This window comes from Pituophis catenifer, unplaced genomic scaffold (assembly GCF_029215685.1).
Source record: "Pituophis catenifer annectens isolate HBS135680 unplaced genomic scaffold, rPitCat1.0.hap2 SCAF_7, whole genome shotgun sequence".
Lineage (NCBI taxonomy): Eukaryota > Metazoa > Chordata > Lepidosauria > Squamata > Colubridae > Pituophis > Pituophis catenifer.
This window is the reverse complement of record NW_027256887.1, coordinates 47,386,610-47,412,881: the sequence shown is the minus strand read 5'-3', so window position 1 is coordinate 47,412,881 and position 26,272 is coordinate 47,386,610. Positions and strand designations below refer to the sequence as shown.

Here is a 26,272-nt window from a genome sequence, read left to right as displayed (position 1 = left end):
CTAAAATGATAGAAATTTAACTATTGGCAACCTATAGTTTTGACCACTACAGAATAAGTATTTGAAAAATGGCTTTCAAAAGCTAGAGACAACCCTAAATTAATATTTTTATCAACTACTATTTATTGAGGAAATAGTTCTATAGAGGAAAAACACTAAAAAAGAATAGTCACCATTTGAATGAACAAACAAACAAACAAACAAATGAACAAACTAACTAACTTTTCTTACAGCCATTGGCCAATCAGTTAATTGCTGTTTAATGTATATGACTACACAATGTATTTATGCCTAATCCAACTATGTTAGAAATATGGAGTTAAAATCCTATTACGAAAATTAAAAACTGATTGTGGCAGAAAAGTAGCACTTACTTCACTAAATCTAATCTGTTGTTGATTGCAGCCCAATGGAGAAGCGTAACATTTTCTTTATCAGGTTGCCGTACATCATAGCCTGCTTCTACCAACTCACAACAACGATCATATATTCCATACCTTGAAGAAAAGTCTAATTAGTCAGTAATTCTGAATTAATCGAACTTAATATTTGAATTTGAACACCACTGGACAGAATACAGAAAAAAGGGAGACATCTCTCTTATTCTCTTTTTCCAAATGACTTCTACATTTAAAATGCAATGCACATATTTTCCTGTTCTTCCAAGGTGAAATATTATTGTTTCTGCCCTACATAATCAATATTACATATCAATAAAAACTTTATATACTTTCATTATGTAAACCAAGATTAGATTTAAGAATTAAGAGCCATGGTGGTGCAGAGGTTAGAATGTTGTTATTGCAGGCTAATTCTGCCGATTTCCAGGGGTTCAATCCTCACCGGCTCAAGGTTGACTCAGCCTTCCATCCTTCCAAAGTCGGCAAAATGAGGACCCAGATTGTTGGGAGCAATATGCTGACTATATAAAACTGCTTAAGAGAGGGCTGTAAACCACCATGAAGCGGTATATAAGTCTAAGCGTTATTGCTACCGTATTCGCATTTTTACAACAAGGAAAAAGTTTTTAGGCTAGTTATCAAAGTTACCACAAAAACTATTTTGTTTTATGAAGCTGCCATATATGCCTGTTCATTGTTATTACAATACTTACTTGAGGACAAGGAAGCAATAACTAGTTTTCATAAAATGTGTGTGGGTGTTAGTCTTTTGTAGTGAGGCAACTAGATAATTACAAGCAGTCCTTGAGGTACAAACGGCTGCCTAACAACTGTACTGTTCATTTGCACACAGTTTAAGATTGCTTGCAGAAAGATACTTTGCAGTCAATTGTACTGTGTTTGTTTGCTTTGAGGATTAGTGTGAAATACTATAGATTGTTTGTAGAACAGCTGATGGGTGGGCAGTTTTTTCCAAAGGCTCGACCTGGAACCCTGCAAATTTACCCCCATCACAATTTAAGTCTGGGCACTTGCCTGGAGGTGCTGTGGTTCAGAAGTAAAGGAACACCTAGCCTTGTCAGAACCCTCTGGAGGCTCCAGCTGGGGAGCCCGGCAAATTCCCTAGCCTCTCAGTTCACTTAAGGGTGGTAGAGGTCATTTACTGAATCAAAGCAAACAGTAAGCCCAATCTTCAATCGTTTAGAGACCCGGTTGATTCGCTTAATGAGCATATTTCAAAAATGTCATTAAAATGAGTCCAATTCATTTTACAAAATTTTGACTTACGACCCTAATGGGAAGGCTCCATTAGGGTCATAGCTTGAGGACTATCTGTAAATCATGGAGATAATAATTATTCATCACCATTACTTTCATCTATTCCTTCTCCACCCTTCATCAATGCATTATTTATAAGATCTTCTAAATTTCTAAAGCATTCAGAATGAAAACACAGAGTTTGGCAATCCTGATTTAAAAAGTGCACTCTCAACATGTGCAATTTCATTGACTCAGTTTATACCACCTGTGGAAGAACAAGTTGTGTAACACAGGGGAAGAAACACTCTTTGTCTGCTCCTTTTAAATGTCCCCTCCTGCCTATGCTAGTAGCAGAGGTAAGATAAGAGGCTAGAAGAGGCTTGGTGAGTGACTGCCAAAATCTCCTAAGGCACTAAGCAGTATTGTAATTGAAGCCCGCTGAAACTGACCAGCAGACGGACTAGTTTGGGATTGTGTAGCCTATAGTAACAGTTGAGTAAGCATCATTATTCAAAGAATAAAAAAGGAATCAGAAACAAGTAAGTAAAATCATTAGATAAAAAGTAAACAACTACATCAATGCTATGCACTATATTTCTATATTTGTTTCATGTGGAAATCAACACTTAAAGTATTAATTTTGTATTGTAGAAAAGATTGTTTAGGAGCAAAAGAGTCAAAAGATCTAAACAATCTTTGCTTTTATCACATCCATTCATAATTACATAACAATACAAAATTGTTGTTGGTTGGTTGCTTGGTTATTGGTTGATTTCCAAATGAAACAAATACCTATATGCTGACTAAACAAATACACTTACTGTGTGGCTTTGACAATATCCCATGTGCTGTAATCATCAACGTGGCTTTTGCGCCCAAGAGTTTCATTGTATCCGTGGTTATAGTGACCTTGAGATTTGATTTCCTGAAAAGAAGCAGTTTTATTAAACTATTTGAAATATATTAAAATGTCTAAAACAGAAAAGTATCAGTTCCACTAAATCAGACTGCTGATCCATTTAGGTCAATATACTCTTTTCCACTATAGCTCATATCCCTAGATCAAGTATGGGTAATTTTTGCAATTCAAGTTTCCAGACTTCTAAAGAAGGACAGCCCATTTTTTTTCCTCTGTTTTTAAAAGATTAATAAAAATGAGAATAAACTAATTGCTCCCATTGCCATCCTTAAGACTTCCCTCTCCCTAAAACAGCCTGAAATGATACATCATAAATGTGACCGTATTACTCTGGAGTTTCATAGGCATGATTTTGGACTGATTTGAGGGTAATTTAAATAGCTGAGATAGAATTCATTTTCTCTCTGAAAGCATCTTGGTCCCATCCTGACTTTTATTTTAAAAACAAACAAACTGCTGAAATTATGTAATCTCATGATGCCATAGATGCCATAAATTGAGATATGAGAGGCTACATGTAGTTTGTGGGGCACTGATTACCCCCTTCTTCCAGACAGATTACAAACTGGATGAGAGTAACAATCCTCTTTCACTATTAATCCCCAAACGATATTCAAGCACACTGTTGCTAAATCTGGGCTTTCCGTATGGCTATTGTAAGATTTCCTTCAAAGTCAGGAAGCACTTACATCAACAATTTCAGCAAAAATTGCACATTAGTTTCAATGTAGCTTATTTTGATGTAACCACTGTTTTATTTATATCCATATATATAGTTTGCATTAATAACTCTAGTTACAAAACTAGCTAATGTACAAATAGATGTACAATTAAAATAATTACTTTAAAATATGATCATAAAAAAGAGATGAAAAGATATACAATTCTTTTACTTAATATTATTAGATATATACACATCATTTCATTCAAGAGTTCAAGAGGCATATAGAGTGGTCCCTCTTTTCTTATTTTTTTCCTCAAAGCAATATTCCTGTAAGCGAGAATGAGGCACAAAAAGCAGACTAACTGTACTATGCTTTGTATCTGTTCATTATTTATAAACTTCCCAGATGTACCTCATTTACAGTGGGAATACTTTTATAATCTAGTTTTAGTTACTCACTCTGAATGCTTTCAAATTCGAAAATTTAACAAGAAAATCCCAGTTTAAAGAGCAAATACAGATGAATGAATCCTTCAAAATGAGAACTGTAAAATCTTGTAACCAATTACAACATCAAAGAGTTCCAAAGGATATACTGACACAAAACTCTTGGTAGCAAGTCAGTAGAAAACGGAAGCGAATTGAAATAAATCTATAGAAGAAAGAGAATTCAAACCAAAAAACCTGTACAGTTACAACATCCCCAAATTAACATACCGGTGCTATTAAATATTGATAGTTGGAAATATCACCTGATTAATATGCAAAGAACTATTGTGTTGCCAAGTAATTGACCTGGGACATATTTTGGAATAATTATGTGTTCAAGTCTTAAAATGTGCTTAAAATAGCTACTTTCTTTTAACAAATAAGACATCAATCCCAGGTGCATTCCTGATAGAGAATGGAGATTCCACAACATGTTTACAATTGTAAAACCTATCAGAATCAAAGATGTATGAATTCAACTATAAAATGTCTATTTTTCATGTTTGAACTCTATTAGACTATAGAAGATAATGGTTCAGATAGCACATGTTTAGACGAAGAAAAGAAAAAAGTTTATTTATAAACCATAGTTTTCGGAGTATAAATCGCACTTCTCTCCCCCCCCCCAAAGAAGGTGGAAATGTTGGTGTGTCTTATACACCGAATCCAGCCATTTTTGGCCTCCAGAAACTCCATCCCGCGTGTCCCGTTTTGGTGAAAACGGGCCCGTTTTTTGCAAAATTGGGATGTGCAGAGGGCTTGGGAGGCCTGCAGAGTACTCCTGGGGGCTGGAGAGGGCAAAAACATGACCCGTGGGGGAGTTTGGGAGGCCAAAAACAGGCCCATTTTTTGCAAAACCAGGCCCTTTTTTTGCAAAATGGGGGTGTTTTTGCCCTCCCCAGCCCCAGGAGCACTCTGCAGGCCTCCCAAACCCTTTGCGCATCCCGTTTTTGTGAAAAAATATTTTTTGCAAAAACAGGATGTGCAGAGGGTTTGGGGGGGCCTGCAGAGTGCTCCTAGGGCCGGGGAGGGCAAAACTTTTTTTTTCTTGTTTACCTCTTCGAAATCTTGGTGCGTCTTATACTCCAGTGTGCCTTATAGTCTGAAAAATATGGTAGCTTATTATTTCTATAGAATTTAACTCTGTTGCCCTGACAGTCCTCTAGGGAAGAAAAGATTTAAAAAAGCTGATGACTGTAGTGGAATGAAGAACCAAGCGAGTAGGCAGGCTCTTAATTCCTCTCTGGACAAGGAAAGGACTTGGGATCAAAAACAAATGCTTCATACAGTTGCTCTTTGAAAAGAAAATGTAAGACAGTGGTATCTGGCAGATTTAGAGTTATGACAGACAATCAAATAGTCATCTTTTTGCTCAAACCAAGGTTGGCACCTTCAAAAGGACACTACTTGCTTTTCTAATCACTTGCGGAAATTACCTTTGAACTGTTTTTCAGCTATTAGGAATTTTTGGATTGACAAGTCTGAAAACAACTGGTGTGTTTCTTCAATACTTAGCAATAAAAGTTTTAAATAAAAGTTTAAGGATTTAAATAATTGTTTGGAATAAGCAGCCAAAGGATGCTCAGAATTTTGACTTTGGAAAGTTGCAAGCAGAGTAAGATTCCAGATGGATCTGAAATAAGAATTTGGAATTGACTATAAGAATCCTTCCCATGGTAAAATGCTTTTGTTTTGAATTATCTTTAAAAACAATGGCAGGATTAGACTTTGAACACTGGATGCCAGAAGGCAACCAGAAGAAACTGAAGATTACAAATAAAGGAGTAGAACACTTAAATTTGACTTCATAGTACAGATGGAGCAAAATATTTTAACACTGGGCATATTGAAGGATATTTTTGAACAATTCATCCAGAAGTTAATTTTAAAAGTGTCTCCCTCTGCAGATTTAAAATACATATGTTATGGAGGATGAGCAAGTTTTACTAGAAAAGTTTGAGACTGCCCTGAAAGTAAATTTTAAAATGACAGGCTACAAGAATGATACAGAAAAAGATGCTGCAAATACAAATAACAAAACAAAAAAGTAATCTGGAAAACTTCATATTGGATTTACTTTTACTTACTTTTACTTTTATTTGATTTATATACCGCCCTCAGGGCGCCCTCAGTTCACCGTCCTGAAGGACTCAGGGCAGTGAACAGCCAACAATAAAATACATACATACAAAATTTAAAAAGCAGAGATAAAATCGAATTAAATAGTTTGGCCCAGACAAATTTAAAACCCCAATCAATTTAAAACAAATTTAAACTTTGAATATTAAAAATACTAAAAAATATTAAAAATGTTTAAAAAGAGGAAGAAAGTTAGGCCAGGCCCGCCTGGTGAAATAAAAAGGTCTTTAGAGTGTGGCGGAAGGTGTGCAGATCCGGGATCCTCTGTATCTCCCGGGGGAGCTCGTTCCAGATAGTAGGTGCCCCCACAGAGAAGGCTCTCCCCTGGGGGCTGCCAGTCGACTGTTTGGCCGACGGCACCCGGAGGAGCCCCTCTCTATGAGAGTGTACCGGCCAGTGGGAGGCTATTGGTGGTAGTAGGCGGTCCCGCAAGTACCCAGGTCCTGAGCCATGGAGCGCTTTAAAGATGGTAACCAAAACCTTGAAGCGCACCCAGAAGACCACTGGGAGCCAGTGCAGCTCGTGCAGGACGGGTGTTACAAAGTAGACTTGTTGAATTTTGTGAGAAGCACCAAAAAAACCTGAAAAGAAATCAAGTTCTGTGGCATTAGAAGGGACTAGATCAAGATTCCTAAATGTAAAAGGAAGAAAAATAAAGTTGCTTTATTTGATCAAGGTTAAAATAGATAAGTAATCTCTGCTGATCTTTTGCTGATTAGGATTGAATGACAAGGCTTTAAGATATAAAAATATGTTTGTAGATAAGAGAAGAGATATAGGAAAGAGTTCCTTTGTTACATTTTAAGGGAAGGTAGTAAGTTACAAAATGATTATGATGAAGAGGAAATCATTTCTTTATATATTTCTTTATTATATTCTTATTTTTATCTTTTTAATTATAATTTTCAATAAAATTACTATTTTCCAATAGTCACCATTTTCCAAGCATCCACAATTCAATGTTTCTGTAATCCGAGCTCTAGAAATCTTTGAAAGCAAATTAGGAGGAGAGTGTGGGGCTTGGTGGGGTGGGAAGTAAACCCAAAATCTATGGAGATAGGGTGGGGAGGATGGGGGGTAGATAGGTGGAGCATACCTATAGTCAGCTGTAATGGTAAATGACAACTTTGGGACCAGGTCGTAAGTGGCTTTGGGGGAGGGGGTCTGCTGAAAATTTTAACAGCTGCTAAATGACTGCTCATAAGTTGAGGACTAGCTGTTTTTGTAGACTCCACTGACGACACAGCATAGCACCCCTACTTGGGCACCAGGCTCCCTAGTCAAAGACTTATAAACTAATTAATTGACTGAAAAGTGAAAAAGCCCCCAGTTGTGATCCTTTTTCCCTGACAGCAACACAAAATAATAAACACCAGGTGACTAGATCTGATCTATAACCATTCCCATCCCTTTGGGAATGGAAGCTTTGGTGATGGAACTTTCCTTCTCTGTATGAAAATACAGTCATCCAAGTTAGATATGAAAGAGCTGGCCACCTACTTGCAGATATTCCAATCTATCAAGGAGCGAAAAAGCAGTTTTCTAGCTCCCCTGGGTTTAATATCTATTTGAATTCAATGATAGTTGCCTTAACCAAAAAGGAATTCCAACCTCCTGAACTCTGTGACAAGTATTTGGCAATATTGTTTATGCTGATGATACAGCAATTATTTCACCTGCATAGGTGGACCTCAGAAAAAGTCTGCAGGCCTGAATGGAATTCTGTAAGGAGGAAGATTTTACAATCAACTATTCTAAGACCAAAATTATAGTTTTCTCAGGAAAATCTAGTTATCACGAACATCAGTAGTGTACTGGAAATAATAAAAATTGGGTTATACTAAAGGAGGCAGATACATATAGAGTCCTCGGTTAATGACCATTCTTTTTGCAACATCTGAAGTACTGATGACGCTGAACATGTGATACTTATGACCAGTCCCCAAAGTTCTGACCATCACAACACCCACACAGACACTGATCATAATTCAGGTATTTGTCAACTGGCTCACTCTTATGACAGCTGCAGCACTCTGCAGTCAGGTTATCACCATTTGCAACCTTGCCTGCCAGCTTCTACCAAACAAAGTCAATGGGGAAGCCAGCAGAGAAAGTCATAAGTCACCCATCTAAATTGCTCCTGCTGCTTTTTCTCTCAAGGAGCCATTACAAACTACGAGATTCTAGCAATATTGTAGACCAGTGATGGCTAACCTTTTTGGCACCGAGTGCCCAAACTGGAATGCGCACATGCCAGAACGCCAGAAACTGGAAGGCCAGCTGGCTGGTGTGCATGCACACGCCAGAAACCAGAAGAGTAGCTGGTAACTGTGCACGTGCCCACAGAGAGGGCTCTGCGTGCCACCTCTGGCACGCGTGCCATAGGTTCGCCATCACGGTTGTAGACCATAGTGCACGCCTGCCCGTAGCATCCTCCCACCTGTACTCCATAGCATATGCCTGACCATACTTGTGCAGCACTCAGCTCTGTCACTGAATTGCACTTGCACAGAGCTACAACCCCCACTCCCCTGCCTGGGTGCACTGTCATGGTGCTGCAACACCCCTCTGCCCAGCTGCCCTCCATAGCACCTGCCCAAGAGCCAACCAGTTCTTGTAACTTCCTGTTGGCATCCCCCAAGACTTTGCTTATGGAAATCTGCAAGTCTTGGTTATGTGTTCTCCTCATTTAATGACTTGAGATCCTCACTTACTAAGTGATGTGGTCACATGACATCGCACTTTATGACTATATCACTTAGCAGTGGAAATTCCAATTCCAATTGCTGTGGTAACCCAAGAACTAAGTACCTGTACCTGCCGACATCAAGCTTTTCAAAGCTAAAACTATGTTTCAAATGCAATACAGTGAAGCCTTCAGACATTATTCAATTTAGGCTTTTTTACAAGTCATAAAGTAAAAAAATCCAGCAATTAACCAATCTAAATTATCAATTAAATCTCCAAACTAGATGCCTAGTCATTTTCTCATATTCCATGAAACATTCATATCTCAATCAGAAAACTCTGGATCTTGTTTGGTCAAAGAAAATATGAATTGTGAAAATCATTACTTTTGTTTAAGATTAGATGCCAGCTGAACCTAACAAATTCTTTCCTCTTAGGGAGACAACCACATCCTAACTTAAAATGATTTTAATTTCTGTAAGGTAATCTCCACTGAATCAAGTTCTATTCCTGGTGACTTTAAAGTCATCTCCATGTAAGGTTTTTTGGTAGCAATAAAAAAGCAGATTGTCTTTGACTTCTGCAAGGTTTTTTTTTTAAACTGTGCAATGTAGCCTACAGTTCTTGGCTTTGATCAAATTATAAACTAGGTTTTACACTTCCTAGCTTTTTGGGATCAACCAAGATTGGAAAGAAATTGCCAGAAATCTGAATAATTAATTTCCCCCATGAATAAAAATATATATAATTATGGTCTTGTACTTCAGCAAGTGCTGAAGGCAAAGGAAGCTTAATTATTAGGAATCCTAGCTGACTGGGTAGATGTTTAACATGTTCTTATATATAAGTTTCCAGGCATCTAAAAGCAGAGAAGGAAGAATGACAAAATGTTATTAATACAGTATTTCTCTCAAAAACCACTTTTGGAAGAAGCCTCCCCAAAAGCCTTTATAGGTAGACCTTGCTTAACAACCATTCATTTAGTGACTGCTCAAAATAATTACAACGCTGAACAAAGGGTTGTACAACCTGTGCACAACATTATGGCAGTTGCAGCCTTCCCCTGCTCCCCCATAGTCCCTTGAATGAGATCTGGACTCTAGGAAACGTGTTCACACTTATAACAGGCTGCCAAGTGCCCCATGATTATGTTTCTCCAGAAAGTCAATGAAGGAACTGGCAGAGACGGTTGCAAGTCACTGCCACCTGGTTCCTAGGGGCTGACTGAAAAAGGTCCATTGGAACTCATTTTGGAAAGGACCTTTTTAATCCAGCCTCTTTGAGAACAGGAGGACTGCTTCCAGATTAATTTTACCCAACCCAGGATGGAATACCTCGACCAAGCAGCCCTGTTGCTCTCAAAGATGCTGGCTAAAAAGTTTATGGCGAAAGCCAAGAGGGATTTTAGCATGGGACGATTGCAGCATGAGGCATTCGGAATCAGTACTGCAAGTGCCCCACGTTAAAATCCAACTTGGATTTCATCATGGACTTTTCAGCCATCATGTTAAGAGTGGTATGGCTGCCTTTGAGATTGATTTTGTTTCTAAATCCAGCCATGTGCAGCCATTCTGCGCACAGAGGAGAGGAAAACTCCAGTGCTGAGCTGGAGAAAAACTGGGATTTCAAAGATCTGAGCTTCTTTTCTCCAGCCCAAGCTGCAATTCCCTTCTGCCCAGAGGTAGAAAGAGCCTAAAAACATCATGAATCAAGTGCCAGTTTTATGGTGTTTGGAAACTCTTCTACCTTCAGAAACATTTTGTTGGCTAGATTTCCACGCTACAGGTATGCTTCTTAGTAGCAGAAGTTAAGAGAAAATAAGTGAATCCGTTATGGAGTACTGTATAATTCACTGGTAGGTCTAGCCAGCTGAGGCCTACTGCTCCGGGGCAGGTTTCCACATACCATGGATGCTGAGCCTCTCAGGGGCTCCCACTCTGAGGCATCCCCATGCAGTAATTGAAGACCTGCAATGAGGGAACTGGGATTGTGGTCACTGAACAAAGCGGTCCCTTGGGCATTTCGCTTAACAGCTACAATGACGACCTAAATTCCAGGCTCAGTTGTGGTCAAGGAATAGCTATCCAGTAAAATGGAGTCAATGTAAGTGGAGTACATATATAATTTGAAAATCAAACTATCCTGTACTTAAGATCAGCTGCTACTTCTTTTAAAGAGAAAGAATTGTAAAGAACAACTGCAGAAACTGGGATAAACAGTGTTGAAATATGTTTATTAAAGCCTAACTGCAAACATTTTTGAAAGCACAGAACATTAACTAATATTTATGTTTTAAGACCCTGAAAGCTAATTAGCATAACTAACTTATTCAGTATAACTTTTAACTCACATATTAATCTTTCTTATTTGCCATTATTATACAATTTTTATATACCAATAAGGTGAATAGTTATATGACCACAGTCTTTTATCCAAACCCTGTTTTTAGCCTGAAGAAACGTGTTCAAATTCATAATGCAGAATTCACTTATTTTAAATATTAAAAACATCAATATTCATGATATAAATTATATAAAAATGAAAACAGACCACCATACAGTGGTACGTTGGTACTCAACTGCTTTGAAACTCACTAAATTTGATACTCAACACATTTTGATGTGGAATTTTTGTCCTGGTCCTCATCATTTGTTTGGTACTCAATGCACAAGCTAGAATTTGTTGGTGTTGGTTGACTCACTACATTATCCCTTAGGGGAAAAATTTGTTTGGTACTCACCATTTTTGGTACTCATGGAACCAATTAATTATGAGTACCAAGGTACCACTGTATGTGTGGGAGTGTCTGTATATATATATATATTGATATGTAATATCTAGCATTCATGCTTATTGAAATAACAATTATCTAATTCCAAGCAATTAGTAATTTTTTTAAAAATAGATTGTTCGTAAGTGGTAATCTATCAATTTATGTTATCTAGCACAGCATTCATAAACTGCAAATCAGGCATAAATTGTCCTACAAATGTTTGTTGTCGGTTTATAGCCTCTTTATAATCCTTCCATTGAATTACATTATTTTTCTTCCTTTTGTAAATTAGGACTCACAACTGTAGCCATCTCTAGCATATGGAAATTGACCCCTGAAGGCTCATTGTAACAAGCAATTACTCGTGATGTCACTAAAACTTACAGAATGCAGAATACTATGAAATTGTGATGTAGAGATGTGTGCTGGGCAATATGTCTCAATGTTAAAAGTCAGTTGACTCCTTCTGGATCTCGGTGGCATTAGGACACAATTATAAAAATTTCTGATTTGTGGAAAAAATAATATTCCTACCATATTCCAAATATCTCTACATTTTCATAACACCTGAACTAAGTGCCTTGGTGGTGCAGTGGACTAAGTGCTGTTATGTAGCACTTAGTTGCCAGCTGCCTGAAATTAGTGCGAGTTCAAATCTCACCAGGCTCAAGGTTGACTCAGCCTTCCATCCTTCCGAGTTAGGTAAATTGTGGACCCGGATTGTGGGGGCAATAAGCTGACTTTGTAGAAACACAGTTTATGGGGGGCCAAAAGCCCTAATAAGCAAGTATATACAAAAGAATGAAGGCTATTGCTATAAGTGCATTGTAAGCTGCCCTGAGTCGGAGGAGGGCAGCATATAAATTGAACTAATAAATACTTAAGTATTCAAGACAATCTCTTCTATTCCATAATTCCTGTATATTAGTGAACAGAATTGCTATATTCTAACAATATAAAATATAACTTATAGTTTTTTAAACTTATTATTATGGAATTATTGTGTATATTGTCATTACAGTATGATTAAAGTGTGTCCACTGTCCATAGGACTGCACTATTTTCACTGACAGACAATAGAGTTTTGTATAAGCATTCTCAGAAATAAGTGATTGAATGCCATAAAACTTATTCAAGATAGAGAATTGCAAGCTGCAAAATAAGATTTCCAAATTTAAATTATTGTCTTGAATGAAACTTGAAACTATTGATGAAGAAATATATATATTCCACAAATACTCCTTGATATTTGGCACAGAGATGGAATATCATTTTAATGGTAGAAGCATGTTCTTCAAAGCGGGGGGGGGGGGGGGGGGGAAGGGGCTGGGCTAAAAAGAACAACAAAATAGTCTTCCAGACATTTACCATATTGTAAAAGCTAAAATCAAGTTTCAGATTAACTTAATAGTGAAGATTCTTCTAAATACTAATACAAAAACTATTACAATGTTTTGTTAGCCCAAGCCATAGGTTTCAATATTGGAAGGAATGGGACTAACTTCTATGATGCAATGAAGAGCAAATGTTTTAATTGTATATGACATATGATTTTCTAGAAGAAAAAGAAAAATACTTTTCTGAGATTTTTATTATTTTAAGTGTATCTGCAGGCAACCGGTGTACCAAATACAGGTAACGTAAAATATCATCCATTAGGTACTCATTGTATAATCACCTTTCTAACCAAAAATATACAGGATAAAATGGTCACTGTTTCCCAGTAACTGATTTTGGAGAAACAAGTAAGTTTGTCTAATTTCTAGATAAAGATCCATCAAATAATATTTATTGCTATATACTTTAAATCATATTTATAAATAACATAGATCAAGACATACCACCATCAGGCCTCATCTGTATGTGTAATATAAGAAAGTAGATCAATAATCCTATGAAATCAGAGAATGTTTTTTAAAGAAAAACTTCTGCATTTTTCAGACACAGAAATTAAAACTGTGAAACCCTCAGGATGTGGTAAATTGTGTAACTCCCTGCTAGAACGATCAGAAAAGTTGAAGTCTTTTTCTAGGCAATAAACTAAACAAAGATATACCGAGCATATAACTGTACCTAATGCTAGTTAAGATGAGAGTGTTTCAGAATCTGAAAACCTCCAAGAGCACAACAGATACGGCACAACCCCATCAATAAGTGCCCCATGTACACCTCTGGGGTAATAGAGGCGCTTTCACACTTTTGGACACCAAGGAAAAAGGGAACTCCGGGGAAACGCAAGCTTAGAATAGCCACCTCAACCAACTTCCTTTCACTTCTACATGGAATAAAAAGGGGAACAGCTGGAAACAAAATCTCTCTCCTCAACCTGTCTACATGGGACAACGGTTTCTACACCCACTTCCCTTCAGCTCACAACCCAGCAAGGATCCCGCCCGCTTCTCTCTCTCTCTCGCCCTTTCAATTCCTCCTGTGCCTCAGGGCCATCCTCCGCCCCCGCCAGAGAAGGGAGTGTCAAGGAAGGCGGTGGCAGCCACCAGTATCTGCTCCTCCCCCGTCCTTTGCTCGACCGGATCCTTCTTTCTCAGCTGGGGCTGCAAAACAGCCGAAAACCCACAGGGCCTCACCTCCGAGTGCAAAATAGGAACGCAGCCTGCTTCTTTTTCGTACTCATTTAGAGGCGCCGCCATCTTGGTGCGAACGCACTGCCTGCTGCATGCCGGGTAACGCGCTCCCTCACGACCTCTCTCTCTCTCCTCTCTCTCTCTTTCTCTCTCTGTGCGCGCGAGGAGAGGGGAGGGGAGGGGGTGGGGTGGGCAGCGCCAGCCCAGCTGGAAGTGAGGGGGGGAGGGGGGAGGAAGGCGAGCCGCGGATTGGATGAGCGACTGAAATCGGAGCCCCTTGCAGCCATCACAAAATCCCCAGGCCACTTCTGCGGAGCGTACGGGACCGATGTATTTGCGCACATAAATGCTTTTATCTTGATCCCAACTGATCGAGTGCTAGGAAGTTGGGGGAGAAGGAAAGAGATAGATGATCATCCGAGCCAAACTCGGGTTATCCTTCCCTATCTATCAATTCGGGCCGTTTTCTCCAACTCCTCTCAGTGTGCAGGACGGGAACAGGACACTGACGGATTCGAGCTGGGTACAATCCCGAATGGAGAAACGACGTTGCTGAAAAGTGAGTTAGGATGCTTCAGATGCAAGCGACCCAAACTCGTACTCTGGCTGTATTCACATAACCCAGTATGAATTGTGATAGCCAAAATTCATAGGGTTTACATTATAAATGAACCATACTTCACAAACTATGAGCTCTGGATGCCCACAACTTGTTACAAACAAGCAAGCAAGCTTAAATTAGCTTAATGTGTGGCACAAAAGCCTCTTGAATGCAGAATTAGGACTCCACATTTTAATCTAGTTTTACATTGTTTTGCTCTTTTTGTACATCACTGATGGGGTGAGGAGTTGGATTTAGAGTATAATTTATGTAAGGCTAGGGAAAGCACTACTCCAACATTAATAATTTGTTAATTTTCAATAAGATAAATTTTTAGGAGGTTTCTTAAAATCTAGTCAATAATATGTAATAAATCAGATGTATTACCCCAATGCTGATATTAAGTTTGGATGATTTTGTAATGGAACTACTAATCAAAGCAGAGTCGTGGAGGATGTCTCCTCCCAATTTATAGTCAAAAGGGAGGGGAGAATTGAGAAGCCTGAAGGTAGCTCAGAGAGTCCTAGACTTGGAAAAGATGTTAGAGACAGAATTATAAATATGTCCAGGACTATGGAAGGCAAGTATTGACAGTCTATAGATATACTGTTATATTAACTGACTATATATGCTGAGGAAGAAAGAAAGGCAGGTTAAGTTCCTTTCTTTAAGTTAGATGTTAGAAATAGTCCTATAGTTGCAGTTTGTTCTACTCTTTCCAACCCAATATAAAATTGCATACAAATTATGTAAAGCAAGAGTGTCAAATTCGTGTCATGGTGGCATCACATGACGTATCAGGACTTTTCCCCTTTCACTAAACTGGTAATGGGCATGGCCAGAGCGTGACCCATCTGGCCCATGGGCCAGGAGTTTGACAGCGCTGATGTAAAGGTAGCTTGGTATATTTATTTTTATTTTATTTTACTTCGAATTTATATACCGCCCTTCTTCCTGGGAACTCAGGGCGGTGTACAGCCAGATAAAAACACATAATATAAACATTAAGAACAAATTAAAAGGAAATATCTCAATTTGGCCAAAAATTTAAGAAACATACAAATTTAAAATCATTTAAAAGGCATTGTTAGGCCAGCCTGGCTTGTTGGAAAAGGAAAGTTTTAAGGGAACGGCGGAAGGCAGGGAGGTCATGGATTCTCCTTATCTCTGGGGGCAGCTGATTCCAGAGGGTAGGTGCCCCCACAGAGAAGGCCCTCCCCCTGGGGGTCACCAGCCTGCATTGCTTGGCTGATGGCACCCCGAGGAGGCCCTCTCTGTGGGAGCGCACGGGTCGATGGGAGGTCGTCGGTGGCAGAAGGCGGTCTCGGAGATAACTAGGTCCTATGCCATGGAGCGCTTTAAAGGTGGTAACCAACACCTTGAAGTGCACCCGGAAGACCACTGGGAGCCAGTGCAGCTCGCGCAGGAGCGGTGTTATGCGGGAGCGCCATGCAGCTCCCGTAATTACCCGCGCGGCCGCATTCTGGACCAGTTGGAGCCTCCGGGTGCTCCTCAAGGGGAGCCCCATGTAGAGAGCGTTGCAGTAGTCCAGGCGAGAGGTGACAAGGGCATGAGTGACTGTGCACACGGAATCCCGATCAAGAAAGGGGCGCAACTGGCGAATCAGGCGAACCTGACAAAAGGTCCCCCTGGCAACAGCCGTCAGATGTTCCTCCAAAGACAGCTGCGTATCCAGGAGGACTCCCAGATTGCGCGCCCTCTCAACGGGGGCCAAAGACTCGCCCCTGATAGTCAGCGATGGAGTCAGCTGACTATATCGGGATGCCGGGAACCACAGCCACTCAGTCTTGGAAGGGTTGAGCTTGAGCTTGTTCCTCCCCATCCAGATCCGTACAGCCTCCAGGCACTGGGCCATCACTTCAAGGGCATCGCTGGGGTGGCCTGGGGTGGAGATGTACAGCTGAGTGTCATCAGCGTACTGGTGGTATCTCACCCCAAAGCCACGGATGATCTTGCCCAGCGGCTTCACATAAATGTTGAACAGAAGGGGCGAGAGGACCGACCCTTGCGGCACTCCACAGATGAGAGGCCTCGAGGTCGACCTCTGACCCCCTGCCAACACGAACTGCGACCGGTCTGAGAGAAAGGAGGAGAACCACCATAACACGGTGCCCCCCATCCCCAACTCTTCCAACCGGTGCAGCATGATACCATGGTCGATGGTATCAAAAGCCGCTGAGAGATCTAATAGGACCAGAACAGAGGAGTAACCCCTGTCCCGAGCCCTCCAGAGATCATCAACCAATGCGACCAATGCCGTTTCCGTGCTGTGCTCAAGCCTGAAACCCGACTGGAACGGGTCTAGATAGAACGTTTCCTCCAGGAATTGTGGGAACTGTTGTGCGACCACACTCTCAGCAACCTTCGCCACAAAGCGAAGGTTGGAAACAGGACGGTAGTTAGCCAATACTGCCGGATCCAGGGAGGGCTTCTTAAGGAGAGGCCTCACCACCGCCTCTTTCAAGGTAGCGGGGAAGTGACCCTCACTCAACGAAGCGTTGATAATTCCCTGGAGCCAGCCTCGTGAGACCTCCCGGGAAGCCAGTACTAACCAGGAGGGACACAGGTCCAATAAACATGTGGTCGCATTAAGTCTCCCCAAAACCCTGTCCACGTCATCCGGAGTCACAGAGTCAAACTCTTCCCAGATAACATTCTCAAGACTATTCCTCGTCATCCTGCCCGGATCTACCCAGTCAGAGTCCAAATCCTGCCGGATCTGAGCGATTTTGTCATACAGATACCATCCGAAATCCTCAGCCCTGCCCTCCAGAGGGTCCTCCCGCACTCCCGGTTGAAGCAGGGAGCGGGTCACTCTGAACAGGGCCGCCGGACGATTCTCTGATGACGCAATAAGAGCGGAAAAGTAATTAGACTCTGCCGCTTTTATCGCCACTAGGTAGATCTTAATATGCGACCTTACCAGTGTTCGGTCAGATTCGGTGCGACTGGCCCTCCAACCACTCTCCAGGCATCTTTTCCGGCGCTTCATCTCCCTCAGCTCCTCAGTAAACCAAGGAGCCGCGTGGGATTGGGACTGGGTCAGAGGCCGCAAAGGCACGACTCAATCTAAGGCTCCGCTAGCGGCCCGATCCCAGACCGCCACCAGGTCCCCGACCGAGTCCTGAGCTAGAACCTCAGGAAATGGCCCAAGCTCCGTCTGGAATCTATCAGAATCCATAAGGCGCCTGGGGCGGACCCATCTTGTAGGCTCCGCCTCCCTGCGGCAGGGTGTAGCGGTTCGAAGATCTAGGTGAAGGAGTGAGTGGTCAGACCATGACAAGGGTTCCATGTCTATATCCCCTATAACAAGGCCACTCAACCACTGGCCAGAGACGAAAATCAAGTCCAGAGTGTGACCCCCCCTGTGAGTGGGGCCATGAACTAACTGGGTCAGGTCCATGGCCGTCATGGAAGCATGAACTCCCGTGCCATCTCAGACGTCTCACCAACAGATGGCAAGTTGAAATCACCCATGACCATAAGCCTGGGTGTATCAACTGCCACCGTGGCTATCACATCAAGTAGCTCGGGCAGGGCCGTTGCCATGCGGCAGGGAGCCAGGTACGTGAGCAACAGGCTCATCTGAACCCCATGACCCCATCTCACAAAGAGGGTTTCACATCCGGCAATCTGTGGCACAGTGGTTTCCCTTGAACCAAGATCTTCTTTAATAATAACCGCCACCCCCTGGCCCCTCCCCTGCGCCCTCGGCTGATGAAATGCTCTGAAGCCCGGTGGGCACATCTCAACCAGGGAGACCCCTCCCTCCGGGCCCAACCAGGTCTCAGTAATAGCTGCCAAGTCCGCTCCCCCCTCCTGTATAAGATCATGAATGAGGGGGGCCTTATTAACCACGGACCTGGCATTGCATAACATCAGCCAGAGGCCCAGGTCCTGAGTATCTAAGCCACCTAGTATCTGAGTGGAGTCTTGGGGACTGGGGCGCACAATTGCTCTCAAACAGTGAGTGTGCACCCCCCGCACATGATATGGTCCCCTGCTCCCGCCATATCTGCCCCTCCCATTCACCGTGCTGATGGAAAATTCCTCTTCCGGATGGTCCTCCAGCCCCTCCCCAATCCCTCGACTCGCACCCTCCAGGCCGTCCCCCTGTGCCGGGCTCGGCTCTGACCTTAGTGGGTTTGTCCCCCCAAACCCCTTGGTCTTCCTCCCAGTTCCCCTTAAAAAAATCATTATTTCCATCCCTCCTCCCAGGTCCCCTTAAAAATTTCATTAAGAATTTACGTAAAAAACCCCTCAACCCCCTCTTCGCTGCATGCCATCTCTCGGGGTTCCAAAGCCCGTCATCAAGATAAGCCCTCGATAATGTGGAGGGCCAGGCCCGTGAGAGGGGGGAGTCTCACAGTGCGAAGAGATCAGCAGATGAGTACATCTTAAGATTCCAAAAGTCTGTCTGGGGAAGATGGAAAAAGGCCAAGGATTCTTAATGATGGTATAAAAAGTCCAGGGGAGAGAGTCCACCATTTCGGCCAGGGTCAAACCGGACTCCAGTGTCCTCCCACAACAGTGGAGAGGAGTCTCAGGCAGCTGTCCCAGAAGGCAATGACCCGGTCACCCTCTCACGGTGGCCAGTGGCAGCAGGACTTATACAGTGGCAGCTGCAACAAAGATGACTCCCTCGGTGCCCCCGCCCAGACTCACATCTCTCCTCACAGCAAGTGGATGTTAATGTCAATAGGGCCGATGGAATTGCCGGAAACCGGAGGTCAGCTGTGGGCATACAAGGAGCTATTAAGTCCGGGTGCAAGAAAAATCTGGTCGGGGAGATAGTAATCCAAGCCGTGCCAACAAACCAGGCCGCGGTGGAAAAAGAAGAGGGAAGAAAAGGGCGGGGTGGAGACAAACCAAAAAGGGGGGCGGGACAGTCCACGCCATCTCCCAGCTCTTCCCAGCTCCCCCGGTCTCCACCAGATCTTCTTCCCCTCCTTGAACTCCCAAATCTTCGATAAGCCTCCAACCAGCGAGCTCCAAATCGATAGATTGCACTCTCTCCTCCACAGTTGACAATAGACCTGGTTTGTAAAGGTCTAGATTCAAAGAGATTCAGGCAGGGCCCTGCAATCCTCCCTCGGTGTCACCCCAGCGGGTAGCATTTCATTCGTCGCCACCGCAGCCCTACGTCACCGTCGCTGCTGGCAGCCCTTCGGGGGGGGGAGGCTCCACCATCATCACTGCACCCCCCCCGTTCCGGCCCTTGCTGGGGGACATTGAGGCAAAAACACCGCCCCAACGACGTCACCACTGCTGCTGGTTGACCGTAAATTTTTTCGGGGGGGGGACAGCAACACTCCAAATCGCCCCACACTCTCACCCCCATTTCGGCCGTCACAAGGGGACCGCTGGGGAGACGCCGAGGCAGGAAGTACTGCCTGGCCGTACCCGAGCCTCCCATCAGCGTCGCCATAATCCCATGGCGCTCTTCGGGTCCCGACGGCCCCACACATGTCCCAGGACAGCCGAAAGATCGTAACAGGCTGTCCTCACTATTCTCTTGCTGGGCCGAGGGCTCACAGGTGGAAATTTGGCCTTCGAGGAATCCAAAACAGCCCTACATTACCCCAGGCATCAGGAGCCTCAGCTGCAAACCACCATCTTCGGGCATGCACCCGAAGGCTAGTTGATTGCTTCTTCATGTCTTTTGATACAGAATGGGATCATATTTGGTGTACAGTAGTGTGAGAAGCCAACAAAAGAAAGATTAAGTTAAAAAACAATCCAGGTGCAGTGGGGAACAACAGAGAAGAGTATTTTAGAACAAAATCTCCCAAAGCATCCTATAGGAGAGTCTGTTGGGAAATAGCTAGAAATGGCTCTAACTAATACATTCTAAATTCCATCTCTCTTCCTGGTTCTGTAATGGGAAAAGGTGATAATATTCATAGAATCATAGGGTTGGAAGGGACCTTGGAGGTCTTTTAATCTAACCCCCTCCCCAAGGCAGGAGTCCTTATAGGCTTATATCATTCCAGATAAAAGGTTGTCTAATTGTTTAAATGTCAAGTGGTTTGGGGGAGGAATGACATATTCTGTGTTTTCACTCCAATTAATTATTAGAGAGAAAAGTAAAAGGCTTAGAATTTAGTCCATTTATCCAGGTGCTGTAAAAAAGGGGGAAAAACCCACCTCATCAGTGTACTGAGCAGCAGTACAGAATGGACGTTGGTCTTACCTGATACGTCCGTTCTCGTTGTAGGGAAACGGATGTCACTCTGGGGGGGTCGACAGTTCCATGCAGCATGTGACCGAGTCTACAAATTAACATAGCTCCGCCCTCTTGGCCCAGTGTTTCGGCGAGGGCAATGATGTAGACTGCCGTGTCTCCCTAGAACGAGAAAGAGTTAGTACATCTCCCACCCCGTGAACCCAAAAAAGGGAGGGCGTGAAATCCATTTCCCTACAACGAGAACGGACGTATCAGGTAAGACCAACGTCCATTCTCCATGAAGAGGGAAACGGCTGTCACTCTGGGGACATACCAAAGCCGAATGTCCTCCAGGGCGGGAGAAAGAAAACCGGAACAGCCGAAGTCAGGGATGAAGCACTGCTTGCAATACCCGGCGGCCGAAGGCAGCGTCCGATGAGGCAAAAGCATCCACACGGTAGTGTCTGATGAACGGCGTGATAGATGTCCACGTGGCCGCACAGCAAACCTCTTCTAATGGAGCCTGGGTGGCCCAGGCTGCCGAAGTTGCCGCACTCCGGGTCGAATGAGCCGTAATACGAGGAGGAACCGGAAGATGGAGATGCTGATAAGCAGTCACGATGTTGGCCCGAAGCCAACGGCCCAGGGTAGGACCTGAGACCCGGGTGCTAATGGATTCCAACTGGAACGAGACAAATAGGGCTTCCGATTTACGGAAGGAACTAGTCCGAGAAATATAGATGCGGAGGGCTCGTCGTATGTCCAGAGTGTGCCAGGATCGCTCGAGACGGTGAGAAGGGCGGGGACAGAAGTTAGGTAGGACCAGTTCTTGAGACCGATGAAAGAGGGAGTTCACCTTGGGCAGGAAAGCAGGATCAAGGCGGAGAACCACTCTGTCCTTGTGGAAAATACAAAGGTCCTGGTGAATGGAGAGCGCACCCAACTCGGAAATACGACGAGCCGAAGTGATCGCCACCAAGAACAATACTTTGAACGACAAAAATCGGAGAGAGACCTCCCGGAGTGGCTCAAACGGAGAATCAGTAAGAGCCTTAAGTACAGAGTTCAGATCCCAGGTAGGGAATCGATGGACCACTGGAGGTCTCAAATTAGTAGCCCCCCGCAGGAAGGTTCTGATGAGGGGGTGACGGGCGAGGGAGTCCTTAGCGCCACAGGTTAAGACCGTTGCAAGAGCAGCCACCTGCCGGCGCAGAGTAGAGGGAGCCAATCCAGTGTCAAACCCGTCCAACAGGAAGGACAGGACCGAAATGACTGAGGCGGTCAGGGGATCTATTCCCTTTCGTCCACACCAAGAGGAGAATGAAGCCCAAGTATCCTTGTAAATGCGCGAAGTCGAATCGCGGCGGGCCGCCTGCATAATGGAAACAACTCGAGGAGGGACACAGGCGCCAGTTAGGAGGCGCCGCTCAGCCTCCAAGCGGTCAATTGGAGGCTCGACGGGTCCGGATGGTGGAGTGCCCCCTGGGAGAGAGAGAGGGAGGCCCGAGGCAAGCGCCAGGGAGGCGCCACTGATAGGGAGCGAAGGTCCGCGTACCACGGTTGCCGGGGCCAGTGAGGAGCAAGGAGTATGAGTTCCGCTCCCTCCTCGAGAAGCTTCCGAATCACCTTTGCCAGAAGAGGCAGGGGCGGGAATGCGTAGAGGAGGCCGGACGGCCAGGGACTGCGGAGAGCGTTCATGGCCTCTGCCCTCGGATCCGGATAACGGGTGAAGAACCAGGGAACCCGGTGGTTCGAGGAGGAGGTGAATAAATCGACAACAGGAGTCCCAAACCTGGCTGTGATTTCCTGAAACAGGGACTGCGGAATGCTCCATTCCCCGTGATCCAGAACGTGGCGGCTGAGGGCATCCGCCTGAACATTCAAGGCCCCGGAGATGTAGTCTGCCCTCAGGGACCGGAGATGACGTTCGGCCCAAAGGCCCAGACGTAGAGACTCTGTTAGCAGTAACCAGGAGCGAGTGCCACCCTGCCTGTTGAGGTGGGCCTTTGTGGAGATATTGTCCATTAGGACAAGAACGTCCTTGCCCTCCACGAGGTGCTGGAAACGAAGGAGCGCTAGACGGACAGCTCAGAGCTCCAAAAAATTGATGTTGTGCCGACGTTCCTGCACCGTCCAAAGGCCCTGGGCCTGCTGATGAAGGAGGTGGGCCCCCCAACCCAGGAGACTGGCATCGGTCACCAGAGACAGACGGTGGGGTTCTTGAAAGAAGCTGCCTCGAGCAATGGCGTCCGACGTCCACCATCGAAGAGAAGCGGAGACTTGTGGGGGCAACCGAAGGAGGACGAGCGATGAACTGCGGCCGGCCCGTTGAAGAGGAAGCAGAAACCACTGGAGCTGTCTGCTGTGTAATTGAGACCAGGGAACTATTCCAAAAGTGGAGACCATTTTTCCCAACAAACGGGACAGCTTTAGAGCTGTGCCAGAACCCTCTATTAAACACTCCGAAGCCAGAGAGGAAAGACTGGCTTGGCGGTCAGGGGAGAGGGAAACTACAGAAGAAATCGTGTCGATAGAAGCCCCTAAATGGATAATGCGGGAACAAGGAGTAAGTTGGCTCTTGGCCCAATTAATCGAGAAACCATGATCCTGCAAGATGGAAAGTACAGAATCCAAATCCCGTTGGGCAGAAGGGAGGGATGGGGACAGAACTAAGATGTCGTCTAAATAAAACTGCAAACGTATAGAAAGTGTCCTAATAAAACCAATGAGGGAGGCCATGATCTTAGTGAAGACCCTCGGGGCCGAGGACAGCCCGAAAGGGAGGGCCCGGTATTGATAATGTTGGCCCAAAAAACAAAAACGGAGGTACTGACGGTGCAGGGGAGCAATACGAATGTGCAGGTATGCCTCGGTTAAATCTATAGAGGACAAAAAATCCCCAGGGCGAATGCCCTCCAGAATGGTGGAAAGAGAGTGCATCTTGAACCGGCGGTAAGTTACGTACCGGTTCAATGCCTTCAAATCCAAGATGGGACGCCAACCCCCCGAGGACTTCTTTACAAGGAACAAACGTGAATAGAACCCCTGGCCCCACTGATCCCGAGGGACCTTCTGGACGGCTCTAATGTCCAAAAGGTGGGAGATAGCTGAAGAAACCAAAGCCCTCTTAGTGGCATCCCGGGAAACGGGGCAAGGGAGAAAAACAGAGGGAGGAGGGGAAAGGAACTCTAAATAAAGGCCTGATTTGATTGTAGATAGAACCCAGACATCAGAAGTAGAAGCCTCCCACTGGTGAAGAAAAAGGGATAATCGGCCCCCTCTAGGAGCCGAGCTAACGAGACCTACGTTGGAAATGACCCCTTCCCCCCCGGAAGGAGCGTTTGGGAAAAAATCTATTCCCCTGTCTAACCTGGGCATCCTGGGGCTGGGATCTGGCGGGGAAGGAACGTTGATAACGGTGCTGGTAAGAGCCAGGTTCGGAAGGACGAAAGGACTGGACCCGGGGAAGAGCTGAGAAGCGAGAATCTGCACGTCTGGAGACTGAAGGAAGGATTTTCCGTCGGTCCCTCGTCTCCACGAGAAGAGGCTCCAACGGAGGACCGAACAAGGATCCTGCAGTGTAGGATGAGGAAGCTAATTGCCATTTGCTCCGCATGTCGGCGTTCCAGTTGCGCAGCCACAGGAGACGACGTGATGTTACGTTGGAACTGAGAGCTTTAGCTGCGAATCGGGTAGCATTAAGGGTGGCGTCCGCAGAATACTCTAGAGCCGCTGAGATCTTGTTCAGATCCTGCCGGGAACGTGAATCAGAAGGCGGAAGGCGGTCCTGAAGTTGCTTGATCCACAACAATGCGGCTCTATTGAAGAAAGAAGCCGAGGAAGAGGCCTTGATTGACCAGGCGGCAGCCTGGTGACCCTTGATCAGGGTCTTTTCAGCTCTGCGATCTTCAGGGCGCAAGGAATCCTCCGGCGGTCCCGTAGGGTGAGAAGAATTGCAGAGAGCCACGATTGGAGCATCCATGGACGGGGGTAGCAGTAGATCCGAAAGAGCGGGAGCAGAATTGTAAAGCTTTTTGTCAATGCTGTTGGGGCTGGGACAAGCTCCGGGAACAACCCACTGGCGTTGAAGCACGTCCAAGAATAGTTTGGGGGCAGGGATAGTCTCGGGGTCAATCGTAGGTTCCGCGAAAACCACAGAAGCCGGATCTGGAGCAAGAGTAGAGGTTGCAGCAGGAGGGACTGTGCCCAAACGAGTAGTGACAATAGCCTTCCGCAATAATGATCTAAAAAGCTGCGGTTTAAACAGACCAATAAAGGGAGTCTGGTCGGGAGCAAGGCCGTCATCGTCAGAAAGAGCCGAGTCAGGGGCCTCATCCAAATCCGTGAGAGAGACATGGTCTGGAGAAGCAATGGACTCAGCCAGGTCCTGCTCTGACACTGTATCACCAGATAAATCCCGTTGCTGGATTTGGGAAGCAGGAGGCTCCGGAGCAGAGACGCCCTGGTGGAGGCATTGGGCGAGACCCTGCCGTATAACCCTGGCTAACATCAGTTCAAATGCCTCTGGGATAAGAGGAGCAGAATTTGCGGAAGGAGGCACAGGAGATGGATCGTGGTGCCCTGTGTCCTCGACAGCTGCTTCTCGGGAAGGCGCAGTATCAGGTAAGGTCTGAAATAAAGGTTCAGATCCTGGCAAAAGCCGAGGTTCGGCCAAGACCGAACCATCAGGAGAGAGCTCCCGAACTGAGCTGGCTGTCAGAGATGAAACAGGAGATCTAGCCCTGGGTTGGGCTACTGGAGTCATGGCAGCTGTCTGGCTCACTTGAGATTGGGCCTTGTGGAAGGCCTTCTCAATAGCTTTGTGACGACGCTGCTCATCCTTTGAGGGTGCAGTCACTGAAGCAGAACTGGATTTGCTGGTCTTGGCCCTTTTGGCCCTGGGCTGTGTGGAAGAAGGGCCCTCTAACGGATCGTCCAGGGGAGGCCTCTTACTGGCCTTGTCGGAGTGCTGTTTAGCCGCCATGTTAGAAGCGATGCAATTTTCTATTCAAAATGGCCGCCGGAGCAAAGCTGAGGCAAAAAAACAGGCAGGCGCCAAATATTGCAAAGGGCGAATCCACAATTTAATTAGCAGGCAGCCAAACGTAGGATCGCTAGCTCAAAGGCTATTACTGCGATCGTTTCAAGTCTTTGAAAAACCGCAACCAGGGGAACAGGAAACACGCCGCCAGCCAAATGGCTGTTAAAGCGGCCCTACGAGCCAAGAGAAAAACTCTACCCCAGCGGTTTAAATGCGATTGCAGGCAAAAGCCGAGTAGCGATCTAATTAGCGTCCTCTTCGCCGGCCAAAGGAGCGTCGCCCTTCTTACCTAACAATCCGAAGGCAACGGGGCGAAGGCGCGCGTAAAAACACCGCCGCACTCAACCCGATGACTGAGGGGAGCGCGAAAACGGCGAAATCGCTTCAGGGAGAACGAAACAGCCAAAAATAGAACCAAATGAGAGCAGGAACGGAGAAAATGTCCAAATTGTTCAAACAAGCAGAAAAAATAGCGCTGAAGTAATTAGGAGTGGAAACGGCTACACTGGGAGACACGACCGGCCAGCA

At 45.0% G+C, this 26,272-nt stretch overlaps 1 protein-coding gene across 1 annotated transcript in view; it reads right to left on the bottom strand.

Moving 5' to 3' along the window:
• Positions 1–14,031, bottom strand: part of ZDHHC17 (zinc finger DHHC-type palmitoyltransferase 17) — a 52,663-nt gene extending 38,632 nt beyond the window's left edge. The window contains exons 1-3 of the mRNA XM_070947359.1: positions 13,919–14,031; positions 2,483–2,586; positions 375–497 (exon numbers count right to left, since the gene is read on the bottom strand). Coding sequence (XP_070803460.1) covers positions 375–497; positions 2,483–2,586; positions 13,919–13,981 — 290 coding nt within the window. The 5' untranslated portion in view covers positions 13,982–14,031. The remainder of the gene's footprint in view (positions 1–374; positions 498–2,482; positions 2,587–13,918) is intronic.
• Between the last annotated feature and the right edge of the window lie 12,241 nt (positions 14,032–26,272).